Genomic DNA, 13,187 nt, shown 5'->3' with positions numbered 1-13,187 from the left:
CAGCGGGTGCCCCGATCCCCTCCTTGGCCTGTGTCCCCCTTCATGGTGCCACATCTGCCAGGCGTCAGACCCTGGACCGCAGCGGTCTCTGGGTAACAGTGGCTGCCCGTGTCCCCACCATCCGGACTATTTGCTGGCCCTGCTGCTGGTTGGCCTGCCCTTCCTTCGGGCTCTTCGGGTTTTCCTCCGGGCAAGGGGGGCTCAGGTTCTGTCCCAGCCCCAGGGAGGGTGTGGGAGCCCCACCCGGTCAGAGCCCCATGTGCCCCTGTGGCCGAGGCGATTGGCTCACGGGTGAGCATGTGATCCAAGACCGGCCAATCAGAGCCGGTGGACTATGCCAGGCAGGGGGGTCGGACAGCCTGTCCCTCAGTTGCTTGGGCCACCTCCCTCCTCCCTGGAGAGGACTTGCCCAGAGAGAAGCCTCGGGGCTGAGGTCCGGGAGGGAGATGCCAGGGCTGCCTGAGCATCTCCAGCCGGCTGGCCTGGGTAAGAAGCTGACAGGTGCCCCGGGGAGATGGACAGACACCCCCTCCCTGGGGGAGACAGACAGATATGCCCCTTGGGGGAACCCCAAGTCAGACAGACAGACACCCTGGCTCCTTGGGGGAGACAGACAGACACCCCGGCTCCCTGGGGGCTTCCGGTCTACGGGGCACAGATAACAGTTGTCAGGCAGTGGCCCTGGGAGGGGGAGCGGCAGGGTAGAAGTAGGACCACCGTTTTAGAGAAGGTGGTCGGAGACCCCGGCAGGAAGTGAGGGTATCGGGGGGAGCGGGAGCAGGGAGTGAGAGCCCCGAGGAAGTCACACGCGGGGTCTAAGGAACAGTGGGGAGACCTCAGAGGCTGGAGCAGAGGGTGTGAGTGAGGGGCGTGTGACAAGAAATGAGGTCCCGGAGGCGGCAACAGGGAGCCAGAGGGAGAGGGGCCTCGGGGGCACCGCGAGGATCTGGGTTTTTCTGAATTAAGTGGGGAGAGGCTGGGGGTCATGAGGCCTTGGATGTGTTTTGCCTGGGATCTGGGCTGTGGCCTGGAGGGCAGGACGGGGGGTGGGGAGGTGGGAGGTGGGGCAGGGGGAGCTAGGAGGCTGGCCCCGGGTGGGCAGGGGCAGGGCTGGGAGGGGGGGTAGCAGACGGAGGGAGTTGGTTCATTGCAGCCCCCTCCTGGCCCTCCTACATACGTTCTGGGAGGAGAACGTTTTATTAGCTTATTAGGGAAGATTCATGCATTTTGCACGGTTGATGTGAATAAAAAAAGAACTTTATGCACATTCGAATTCAGAAGCAATATGAGAAGAAGTGGCATTTTTTTCTCAGTGACGCGCCTTGGGGAGAGCTGTTAAAACTGACAAATTACGTGAAACACATCATAATACAAACAAATGAAAAGAGTCGGTCCCCGTGGTTTTTAAAGATTTGCTTGTTGGGTTTCTCAAGACACAACCTGGCGTGGATGGAGGGCGCGGCAGCCGGCCCAACCCGTGGCCGAGCGCCACGGGGGCGTGGACCCTCCGACGCAGGCCCCGTGCACGCCGCTCAGGCCGCACCCGCCCACGTCGGTGCAAAAGTGTACGGGGCTCAGAGCAATGCTCAAGGCGACCTGGAGGGGTGTCTGCCCTCACGGGCTCAGCGGAGGCCAGGGGGACACCCCTGCCATCCCACGGGCACTAGCTCAGCAACTCGAGGGCATTCTGTGTGTCTCTGGGAAAGCCTCTGACCCTCTCTGAGCCTCGGTTTCCTCATCTGTACAATGGGGAGGACGAGAAACATCTCGCTGAACCCCCACAAGGACCACATTCAGGAAAGACCCGGTGCCCTGGTGTGGGCAGATGTTAGGGGCTGTGTCCTGTCACCGAGGATGTCTGCTGCCCAGCGACCCTCGGGGAGCAAGTAAACCAGCCACATGCCTGCCCTGAGTCCCTCCGTGTGACTGCGGCGCTGGCCATGACGGTGTTCGGGGGTTGACTCCCCCCCGCCCACCCCAGAGCTATGTCCAAGTCCTAAACCCCATACCTGTGAGTGTGGTCTTATTTGGAAACAGGGTCTTTGCAGATGGAATCGAGTTAAGATGAGGCCCTTAGCGTGGCCCTAATCTGTCATGACTGGTGTCCTTATAAGAAGAGGGAAACTGAGCCAGAGACACATGGCCGAGGACACCAGGTGACAAGGGAAGCAGAGGCGGGAGCAACGCGTCCACAGGCCAGGGACACGGAGACTGCCCGCAGAGCCAGGAGAGGGAGAGGCAGAAAGCGTCCTCCCCGGCAGGCTTCAGAGGCAGCACGGCCCTGCCGACACCTTGAACTCGGACCCTGGCCTCCAGAACTGGGACAATAGGTGCCTGGTGCCGTGGGGCGCGCCCCTGCTTTCTCAGCCCTGGGAAGTCAGTGTCCTTGCCTCATCCCTGCAGGCGGAGCCTGAACGCCCCCCTACCTCTGCGGACTGGGCGTGGCCAGCGGCTGGGCCTCCTGGCCGGGCTGGGGCTCCTCGGGCAGGTTCAGCTCCGAGATGTAGTGCATCTGGGTGAGGAGGGCCAGGAGGAGCTCTGGGTAGGCCTCCTGCACCGCCTTCTCGAACTCCCGGGCAAACTGCAGCTCGTGAAGCAATCTCATGGCCTGGCAGGGGGCAGGGGACACGCTGTAGCTCCCGAGCCCGGGGACGGCGGCCCGAGGCTTCCCTGTGCCCACCGGAGCATTCGATCCGGGAATTCCTCAGGGTGGGGGGGACAGGTGAGCAGTCAGGACAGAGGGAGGCCGGGGCTCGGGGTGTGGAGGGACACAGACAAGACCCCCCTGCTGACCCCGTGCTGCTGTGTGGTTTCGGGCGGGAAGGGCGTTAACGGGAAGGGCGGGGGGCCGCACGGGCACGGGGTGGACCCCCCCTCTGCGGCCACGTTCAGACGGAATCGAGTTCAGGCGGCCGCTGGCTTGGGGGCTCCGGGTGGGGAGGGGCACCTGCGGGCTCCGGGCTGCTGCTCAGGGGGCTTTGGGGGTGGGGGGGGGGTGTCTCAGCCGGGGAGACAACAGGGTCGGCCACGGCGGCTGCCTCGTCAGAGTCCAGCCACGGAGGACAGGTGTGGCTGTGCTAGGAAGTGAGCTCCCCGCTCCTGCGGCTGTGTAAGGAGGAAAGCTGGGCAGGGGGGATTCCTACAGGAGGGCGGGGGCTGCAGGAGGCGGCCTCAAAGGTTCCTCCAAGATCTACAGCCCCAGAGCCCAAGTGCGGACGGAGGGGTTCTCCATCGCCCCCGCTCTTCCTCGGCCGGAACCAGTCTCCTGGAGCCCCCGGGCTGTGAGGCCACCCACACAGCGCGTCCGGCATCCTGGGGACACGCCATGTGACCCAGGGTCCTCAGCAGCCGTGCAGGACCACCGCCGTCCTGCTTCACGGGGCAGAAGCGGGCTCCGTAGCCCCGCGCCGGGACGTGCTCAGCCCTTGGCCGTGCCCCTTCCCCGGCCCGGAGACGGGGCTCCCCCTCCCCCAGCCTGGCGCACAGCGGGTGCCCTGGATGCCACCGGCCTTTGCACGCGGGAAGCTGGTCGGCCCGGTGGCGGCTGGGGGCCGCGTCGAGGCAGTGGCTGCAGAGACTCACGGTGAACGAGTGCAGGTAGGTCTTATCCTCGGGCGGGGGGCTTCCGTCTCTGGCCCCGGGGGGCAGCGGCCGCTCCTGCAGCCGGGCCAGCAGCGTGGCCACCACCAGGCGGCTCACGGGGCGCTCGGCCCCCAGGGCCCTCCACAACTGGAAGGCGTGGCTGTGGGCAAAGAGGGGCCGTGAGGCCAGCCCTGCTTGTGCTCGGCCACAGCACGGGCCACGGTGAGCGGGGTCTCAGGCGCCTGGAGTAGTGGGGGAGGGGGAGGGAGGAGGCTGGGCTGGATCCGGGGGCCTGGGGAGTGGAGGAGAGCATCTCAGGGTGGCCGCCTTCACCACAAAAGGCGGCGTGGACGGGCATGTGTGTGTGTGTGTGTGTGTGTGTGTGTGTGTGTGTGTGTGTGTGTTTGCGGCCTGGGGGATGTGCCATGGACAGCGAGCCAGCCGCCCCTGGTCCGTGCTCCTGGGTCTCACTTTCGGGGTCTGTCCTCCAGGCTCCTCGCACCCCAGCTACAGACTCTGAGTCTGTTGCCCTCAGTGGCCCCAAAGTCCAGCTGACCCCTGCCCTCCGACCTCTGCCGCTCCGGGCCTCCACATGTGCTGCGAGCACTCCTCCCCCGCCCGGCCTGCACCCGCTCAGCCGTTGGCACTTCTGCCTGGAGGCCTGTCCCAGCTGGCTCCTCCTGGCCTGGGTTTGCTGGGGTCCAGCTCCCCAGGCCTGACCTGGGTCGAGTGGGGGCCATCAGAGCTTTATGCTAACTTGTGCTCATTTTGCAGGTGGGGACACTGAGGACTGGAGAGAGAGAGAGAGAGGACTGCCCTGATCGGGGCCCTGCCTTGTGATGGAGCAGCTGGGGCTGGGGGCCAGGCCTGCCCGGTCCTGTGACCTTTCCACTTGGTCCGAGGCACCGGCCCGTGACACCTGGGGAGGCAGGGTGTTGGGGCTCCCGAGAGGTCGGTGACCCTGACGGCCCTCTGTTTTCTGTGCTACGGGGTCTGTGGGCCTGCGTGCTGGGTAGAAGCGCCTGGAGGGGCGGGGGTGGGGTCCGGAGGCCAGAGCGGGGGCCTGGATGAGCCCCCACCCCAGCGTTCAGACAGCCCTGGGCTGGGCGGGCACGACAGCTCCGAGGCTTCTGAGACTCTGAAGCATAGGGTGGGGCCTAGAAAGAGTGCGGCCTTTGCTGTCAGAAGGACGTGGGCCCAAGTCCCTGGTCTGTGCCCTCACGGCCGTGTGACCGAGGGCAAGTCTCTGGGGGCAGAGCCTGCCTGGAGGGACTTAGGTGACAGGCTTCTTCAGGAGCGAGGGCACCCAGAGGCCACGGTTTCTGCTTTGCTCTGTCGGCACGTGTGTGCTCAGCACGGTCACGTGTGGGCAGTGAACTCGGGGACGGAGCAGTGACAGAATGGATAAAATCCCTGCCCGTGTGGGAGCGACCCCTACAGCGCGGCTCAGCCAGCAAGCAAGGGCATGTCAGACCAAGAGCACAGAGCAGGGGAGGGGAGGGGGCCACAGGAGACAGCGGGAGGGCGCATCTGCTGTGCTCGGTTTCTAGTGGGGCAGTGGGGAAGCCGTCCCCAGGACAGGACGCAAACAAAGACCCGAGGACGTAAGGGGGGAGCCATGTGGCCCTGGGGGTGGGCAGAACCTTCTGGCCCCGACTCAGAGCCGTTGTTGGTATGTGGGCCAAGCATGGTCGGGGTGGAGAGAGTGGGCCAGCTCACGACCTTGTTGGCCACTGTCAAGGTTTTGGCTTTGACTTTGAGTGAGATGGGGCCACCGGAGGGCTTGCAGCACAGGAGTGAGGGGGTCTGACTTACTAGTGAAGCCCTGTTCTGGCTGCTGGGAGGGAGGGGTGGACATGGCCAGGGACTCCGTGGGAGCCAGCGATGTCCTGACTAGGGTGGTGACAGGGCTGGGGACACAGGGGTGAGGGGGAGGGTGTGCTGCTGGGATCCTTGAGGATGGGTCTGGGTGTAGAGAGGAGAGTCAAGGGGACCCTGAGAGCTTTGGCTAGAGAAACTGGGTGACAAAAGGGACAATGCGAAAGAGAAAAAGTTAAGGCCCTACAAGAGAAAAAAGAACCCACCCCCCCCCCCAAACACTCGAAAAACCCCAACTGGAGGACACAGGCCCCTTTCACTGCCACGAAGACACAGCATCTCCTAAATTATCAGAACTTTGCTACACTAAACAGAAGAGGGTGCCATTGAACTTGGAATCCTACAGAACACGCTACTAGTGTTTTATAGGAACGGGAACAAAATGAACAGGTCCACAGAGGTATTGCAACAACAACAACAACAACAACCAAACCGAGAAAGACGGTCAGTTCACAACGAGAGGAAACCCCTCCCTAAAGAGCAGCCTGGTGCAGACAAGGCCGTGAGGCCACACGGCCCCTGCAGCCCCGCAGACTCCAGCCGGCACCGACAGATAGGAAAAGCCACCTCGAATTGTCGCTTCAAAAAAGAAAAAGAAAAACCTCAGCGAAGAAAGGAAAAGGGAGTGGACGGAGTTCCGGGAAGAGGTGGGAGAGACGACATCATCTCACAGGTGGAAAAAACGCAAGACGCCCGGAGGGCTAAGACGGAAGCTGAGGGGCATTGAGGAAAAGCAGAAAGATGGCCAGGGAAGGAGCAAAGAGGAGAAAATACTGCCGACCGACGGGGGGCGGGCCAGGGACGGACGGCACTCCGATTCCCAGTCTGGAAGGAGAAATGCAGCAGGGGATCGGAACTGATATTTAAAGCGATGACCTAGAGAACTTTCCAGAAACAGTAACAGCAACGGCAGAAGGCCTAAACCTACATAGTCAAAGAGTCTACCAGGTCCCTGCGAGAATTAACACAGAGCGATCAACTCTGAGACATTTCTTAATACAACAGTTAAATTTCGAAGGTAAAGAAACACGCTCCAAGGTGTCCAGGCAGAAGGACCTCTTGCAGGGGTGCCTGGAGGGCTCAGGAGGTTGAGCTTCCGACTTCGGCCCAGGTCATGATCTCGCGGTTCGTGGGTTTGAGCCCCGCGTCGGGCTCTGTGCTGACAGCTCGGAGCCTGGAGCCTGCTTTGGATTCTGTGTCTCCCTGTCTCTCTGCCCCTCCCCTGCTTGTGCTCTGTCTCTGTCTCTCAAAAATAAGTAAACATTAAACAAAAAAGACCTCTTGCAAAGGCACACATATTTACAAAGGCAAAAAGATTACCGTCATTAGACTTAATAGAAGAAAGTGTGAACTAAGGATTTTATGACCAGCCAAGCTGTCCTTCAAGGCACACGACTTGTGACACGCAGGTGCCCAGGGCAAGCTGGAGCTGGGGCCCCCCCCAGCCTGTCAGAGACGGGCTCGTCCACTTAGGACAGGACTAGGGCTCTCCAGGGGAGGCGAGGGGGCGCGTGTGGGGGCCAGAGCCGAGCAGAGTGCAGACTTCGGCCAAGTGAAAATGTGCAGCTGAAAACACAGGAGAAGAACAGGGGTAGTACAGAGGACATCAGTCTCGCTGCTGGTTTTATGGGCAGGTGGCCGGGAGGTAGCAGGTGCCCGTAGAAGATGGATAAAGCAGACTACGAAGGGTGAACCCATAAATGGAAAAAAGGATTAAGGATCAAAGACCACACCTCCCGCAGAAACAGAAATAGAGCAAATAAAGTAAAACACACACCAGTACGGGATATGAGGGTGGGGTAGAGACTCCACAAGCCAGTCGTATCGATCCGTGTGAAGGAAGGACTTAACTTCCCTGGTTAAAAGAAACAGACTTCCAATTTGGATCACAAATCGAAACCGGGCTCCACGCTGTCTGTGGGACGACAGACACACGCGGGGCCGACGCGGAAACGTAGGCGAGCACAGGTGCACCTGTTGTCCTGAGAACAGACACAGTGGGCTGCGGGCCCTCGGAGCACTACATGTGACAGGGCAGTGCACTCGATCATGCCCAAAGTCACGGCTGCTCAGGAAGCTGTGTGTCTGCACAGATCCCATGACAACCACCTTTACGAGGTAGAAATTGCGGGAGACGGAGGGGTCCGTGGATAGAAGTGCATTAGAAATGACTTCAGTGTGCTGTGCTCAGAACGAGACAGATCCAAATGGACATCGGTTAACGGTTAAATAAATATACAACACAGTCAATAAGGCAACTCTGAGGATACGCTTCAAGCTCTGCGCCTGACGATGGAAAAGACACCTTCTTCTCGGGGGCCCGGACCACATTCACAACAGCTGTCCAAAAGATCCGCAAATTCCATCGAGCAGAAGCACTGCAGGTGACCTTCTCTGTTCCCAATGCAAACAAACACACACAAAAAACAAAGCAAAACAAAACAGACCCTCCAGAACCCTTGAAATTACGAACAACAGTGTGGAAAGCAGAAATCTTTCTGGAAACAAGTCTCGGGTGCTGGGAGCTGGAGGGAGCTCTCTTCTAGTGCCTTCTGACTCCTCAGCGGAGTGGAAGCAAGGCTGGCCGCTGAGTGCGGTGTCAGAGGTGCGGGGGGGGGGGGGCTGGGGGGGGGTGGAGAGCTGCAGGAGGGTGGCCGGGAATGAAAAGTGAGTGCTTTTCCCTCACGGGCAGGTGTGAAGGTGGAGTGCAGGGTTGAGGGCAGCCGAGTGTGGCTGGCCCGCCTCCAGACTCGGGGGGGGGGGGGCGGGGGTCTGAGGGCTTCGAGAGAAAGCCAGCCCCACCCAAAAGGGCTGCGGTGACCACCGGGGTGGGGGAGGGAGAGGAGGTGTTGGCTGGGCTCTTTCAGGCGCGCCTGGGGTCCACGAGGCGACAGGTGACAGAGGCTGGGCCGGGGTGTCCTATGTGGCACGGGATGGTGGGCAGTGGCCCCCCCGGAGCCGGCCTCAGGAGGCGTTCAGGAAGCAAACAGGGAGGGAGCAAACAGGCTCCCTCCCTGCACCCAGGCCTGTGGGGGTCCCTGTGCGCCGTGAGGGGGCAGGCAGGAGGGAAGAGCTGGGGGTGGGGCCCTGTTCCCCGCCCGGGGGAGGATGGAGGGTGGGGCCGGGCACCTGTCCAAGGGTATGGAGGGGTCCAGGAAGGTGGCCACCAGCTCCGAGGTGTGGTTCCGGGCTAGCAGGGTGATGGCGTGCAGGGCGACTTCCTTGGCTTGGGGGATGTGGACAGAGCAGAGCTGCAAGTGAATGGCTCGGCCCAGCTTGGCAACCTGTGCAGGGAGGCAGAGGATATAGGCGGAAGAGCTGGTCTGAGGGGGGAGGCCAGGCCCTGCCCAGGGAAGTCTGAGGGGAGGCACGTCCCCGCCCCGGATGCCTGGTCAGAAGGGGAGTCCCAGGCTGCGGGGAGAGAGGTCCCACCACCTTTCCCCCTGACACAAGAGGCCCTCCAACTCTGTCCAAACATTGCCCAGTCACCGGAAGGCTCAGACACACCGGCCTCGTCACCTCCCCAGCAGGCCACTTGGGCACACGCTGTTCCGTGAGCCTGGAACGCCCCTCGCCTTCCACTTCCGGTGCCCTTGCTCACCCGCCTGGGGCTTCCCCATCTGCAGGACGCGTCATCAATCGTCCTTTTCCCGGGGGCCACCCCCACCCCACTGGGTGCACTTCCTCTGTTGTTCAGTCCTTATCTGTCCGTGTCTGCCCCGCCCATTGGACCGGGAACTTCTGGAAAGGTCTGTGCCTTCTCCTCCCCCATGTGCTGCGCCAGAGCCTGGAGCGGTTGTTCTATCAGCGCACGTGTGCCTCTCGAGCCTGCAAACACCACTCAGGGCCCCAGGACACCTGCTTGGGCCGTTTGTTCGTTCGTTCATTCATTCACTCACTCATTCATTCAGTGGAACTTGTCAGGGTGGGGTCTGTGGCTCCCCCATCGGGGCTGAGCTCGGGGACGCTGCCTTGGCCCAGAGACGCTGGCTTCAGGTGCTGGCTGCCGGGCGTCCCTCTGCCCCCAGACCCGTCCCGGCCCACCCTCAGCGGGTGCCCCGGCCCTCTCACCGTCTCCAGCTCGGCCCCGTGCTCCTGGATGGCGAGGAGCAGCATGTCGGCGGCCGCCTGCACGCGGAAGGAGCTGGGGGATCCCAGTCCATCGATGGCTGTCCAGACGAGGTCGGTCAGCTCTGCCACCGTGAGATGCTTCATGACCTCCTGTACCGGCAGGAGCGCGGGCAGCCGTCACTGTGGGTCACGCGTGCCCAGGTGCCCGCTCCTGCCTTTGCTTTCCCTTTTCCTTTGCTTCAGGCCACTCGGGTTTCTGAGCACCCCGTAATTCTGAGCCCCTCTCCTCCGGGACCACACGTGATCACCTGCACATGTCTCTGAGCCAGCCACGGCCCGGGGGCAGGAAGGGAGAGAGTGATGCCCACGGTAGGGCAGAGGCAGGGCTCCCTTCCTCACTCAGACCCAGTGCTTGTCCTGGGACCTGCACGGCCCCGCCAGCCTCCTTTCCTCCCCTCCTCTGCCCTGTCCTCGCCTCGTGGGCCTCCTCAGCTGCCAGCCTCCGTCCCGCTGGGTGCTTGCTCCCCAGGCCAAGCCCCAGCCCTCCTTCCATGATTTTAACAAAGAGCACTTGAACTTCAGAGTTGTGAAGGGTCTTCAAGGTCGCCTGGGTCACCCCCTGGGCCCAGAGAGTTGCGTGGATGCCCTTACCACAGCACAGGCTGGCTCCAGAGCCCAGGGCTCCCGTCCTGTGCTAGGGCCTCCCCAAGGGCCCAACTGGCCTCTGCCCGTGTTCTCCCAAGAGTGACTCTAAGTCCAGACCGTGAGCCGCTTGGGGTGATAAAGAGGCTCTGGAGGAAATGCAAGGTGGTGGGTGGGACCCCTGTTCCATAGCCTCAGACTATAGTCTCTGACAGCCTGAGGCTGGCCCAGGTGGAACCTTCCAGAAAGACTTCGAGCATTATTGCTCAATATGGTGGCCACCAGCCACACGTACCTATTTAAACTGAAACTTAATTAACATTGAAAACCTCAGTTCCTCAGCAGCACTAGCCACATTTCCAGTGCTCAGTACTGGGTACGTTGGACAGTGTGGACAGAGACACTTGTACCCTTTTGGAAAGTTCTACTGGAAGGCTGCGACTGGAGCGTCTGATAGAGGAAGATAGAATGCTGGTGACAGGGGCTGACAGAAAGGTTTGAAGTCTGAAAGGATGTTGAAGGAGGTAACATGTTTCTTTGCATGCTAGCCTATTTGGTGAAATGTCTGAAAGTCCGTTAGGATGTTTGTATTTTTATTGGATATAAAAATAAGTGTTAAATAACAGATGTTAGAATATTTATTAGAATCATTATTCTAAAGTTTTGGTAAAATGTCTGTGAGAATATTAGGATTAGCTGCTGGTTAGAAGGTTAAAATAATTTTAATAATTTTAATGGAATATTTGTAGCCCTTACCAGCTGCGTGCAAACGCTTCTTCATTTGGTTCAACTTGATGGGTATCTGTCAAAGGCTGGCTCTACCACCAGGCCTCGCACTGAGCCCCGGCAAGACCCTGCCTCTGGCCTGGAGTGCTCAAGGTCTAACAGGGGGAGACCGATCGGTATGCCAAGGACAGGGGTCTTTGTCAGTCATGGGCTCAGCACCAGGAAGGGACGAGGAAAGTCACCGCGTGGAGACATCACGGACTGCCCACCCAGAACATGAGGCTCCAGGAAACATGGCTTGTCGAGTTAACACCAGCACCCGGCCCACACTCAGTGCCTCAGACTCGCTCACGTTCAGAAGAGAACACAGATCAGGCAGAGGATGTCATGAAGTTACGGGACCTCCCTGGGGTGATGAGAAGGGCCTTGGGGGAACTGCTGGGCTCCCCCAGGCTGCTGACCGAGAGGCTGACTGAGGTAGACGAGGTGACTGTGCAAGAAGAGACGTGCTCTGCCTTCATGGGAAGAGGGTCTGGCTTTCAGAGGGTTGAGAGGCCCCCGGGAAAATGAGGAATTCAGGGATATTTCTGCAGAATTCTCATCCCGCAAAAGCCAGACTTACAGGGAAGGGTGCCATCTGGTGCCTCAGAGAACACCTGGGAGCTGTCCCGACACCACCATTTACCGGGTGCTCATGGTGGCCAGGACTTTACAATGCCAGCCTGCTCATTTTATGGAGAAAGCTGGGAGCTCAGAGAGGGGAGAGGGCTTGTCTAGGCTGCACAGCCGTGGGGGACAGAGCTGGGACTCAGGCCTGGGCTGCTGACCCCAGGGTCTGTCCCTGGTCTCTCCCTCCAGTCCCCCCTCCCCCAACTCCCAGGTCCCAGGCCAGGGGCCACGGACTTCTCCAAACACTCTCAGTTAACCACCAGAGACACAGGTGAGATCCCGGCCTTGGTTTTAATACTTACACCTGGCTCGGGGTCTGACCGCCCCCCCCCCCAGGGGTGCAGTAGGGCCACCCCAACAGCTGAAAGCCCTGTGGTGGGGGGTCGGAGCAGAGCACGGCCAGGCCTCCCCCCACCCGGACCTATCCACCATTCTAAGGGCTTTCACCTTGATGACTTGGGAGCTGCCAAGCTGGAAGATGTGGTCCTTCGGGAATGCCATCTCACGGGGGGTGGGGGGAGCTGTCTGCTGGTCTCCGCTCCTCCAGATGGGGGCCCCATCCTCGCTGGCCTGGGAGAGCTGCTTGGGCGCCTCCACGTTTGGAAGTTCCCTCGCTGGCCAGGGGCGGGATTGGGCGAGGGTGAGGGCGGGGCAGAGGTGGGCTGGGGTCTATGTTGGGACAGGCAAGAGTTAGGGTGGGGTCGCGTGTAGCCAGGGTCAGGCCTGTGCCCTTATGGGGTCGGGAGTGTGAGTGGGCCTGGGGGCGGGGGGCATTCCAGGGCCGTGGCTGGGGTTAGAGGTGGGTTTGGGGGCAGATCTGGGATGGGCTGTGTTCAGCAGTGTGGGTGTGGTCTCAGCTGAGGCTGTGGTCAGGGTGGCCGTGGGTCCACCGTGGTGGCCCTCAGAGGCTCACCTCTCTGGCGCATCAGGAGCTGGTAGAGGTGGCCCACCCCTTCCAGGCTGGAGTGCCGGGTGGCCTTGTCAGGGTCCTGGCACAAAATCCCCAGCACGCCCACCAGCTGCCCAGTCCTCCTGAAGTCCTCTTTTGTCTGCAGCGAAAGTATGGGAACCACAGAATGCAGACCCTACAGTGGGGTCTCCCCTCTGCTGTGCACTCACCCCAGCTCGGCCAGCATCAGAATGCATCCCCTCCAACCATGTGGCAGGGCCGGGACTCAGCTCTCGGGACCCCAGGCCCAGGCTCTGCCCACCCAGTCAGGCCGCTATAGTCAACAGCTCAGGGCACAACTTAAGGGGCTGACCCCAAACTCAGAAACGAAGAGAAAGAATACTTTGATGCAATATTTCGAAAAGTCAAAATGAATGTAACAATTCCTGATGCACACAGTTTCAAAACTGTACCTAGAGACGGCCTGGCCCTGCATTACCACCACCTTACCTCATGGGGCTTCACTCTCCTGGCCCTAACCCCCACCCTGGTTTCAATAAAACTTTATTTATAACAACAGGCAGCCAGCCCACAGCTGCCGCCATTTGCTGAGTAGATTGCTTTAAAACACCACCTTATTTATCTTGATTGTGGGGGTGTTTTGGTGTCCGGGTAAATTTTGCACCCCAGGTCAGCGCCTCACTTGCCCCGGCCGCAGTCCGGGTCCTGG

The 13,187-nt window shown here is 60.7% G+C and overlaps 1 protein-coding gene across 6 annotated transcripts in view; it reads right to left on the bottom strand.

The window, feature by feature from the left end:
- LOC112859706 (maestro heat-like repeat family member 5) overlaps window positions 1-13,187 on the bottom strand; it is a 64,174-nt gene that overhangs the window by 13,528 nt on the left and 37,459 nt on the right. For all 6 annotated transcript variants that reach the window (XM_086695655.1, XM_086695656.1, XM_086695657.1 and 3 more), the window contains 6 exons: window positions 12,482-12,617; window positions 12,016-12,182; window positions 9,532-9,681; window positions 8,590-8,744; window positions 3,583-3,742; window positions 2,427-2,608 (listed from right to left, as the gene is read on the bottom strand). In XM_086695655.1, coding sequence (XP_086551781.1) covers window positions 2,427-2,608; window positions 3,583-3,742; window positions 8,590-8,744; window positions 9,532-9,681; window positions 12,016-12,182; window positions 12,482-12,617 — 950 coding nt within the window. The remainder of the gene's footprint in view (window positions 1-2,426; window positions 2,609-3,582; window positions 3,743-8,589; window positions 8,745-9,531; window positions 9,682-12,015; window positions 12,183-12,481; window positions 12,618-13,187) is intronic.

Source organism: Puma concolor, chromosome F2 (genome assembly GCF_028749965.1).
Source record: "Puma concolor isolate L17-30 chromosome F2, mPumCon1.1.hap2, whole genome shotgun sequence".
Taxonomy (NCBI): domain Eukaryota; kingdom Metazoa; phylum Chordata; class Mammalia; order Carnivora; family Felidae; genus Puma; species Puma concolor.
The sequence above is the reverse complement of the archived record's forward strand: the minus strand, read 5'-3'. Positions and strand labels throughout refer to the sequence as shown.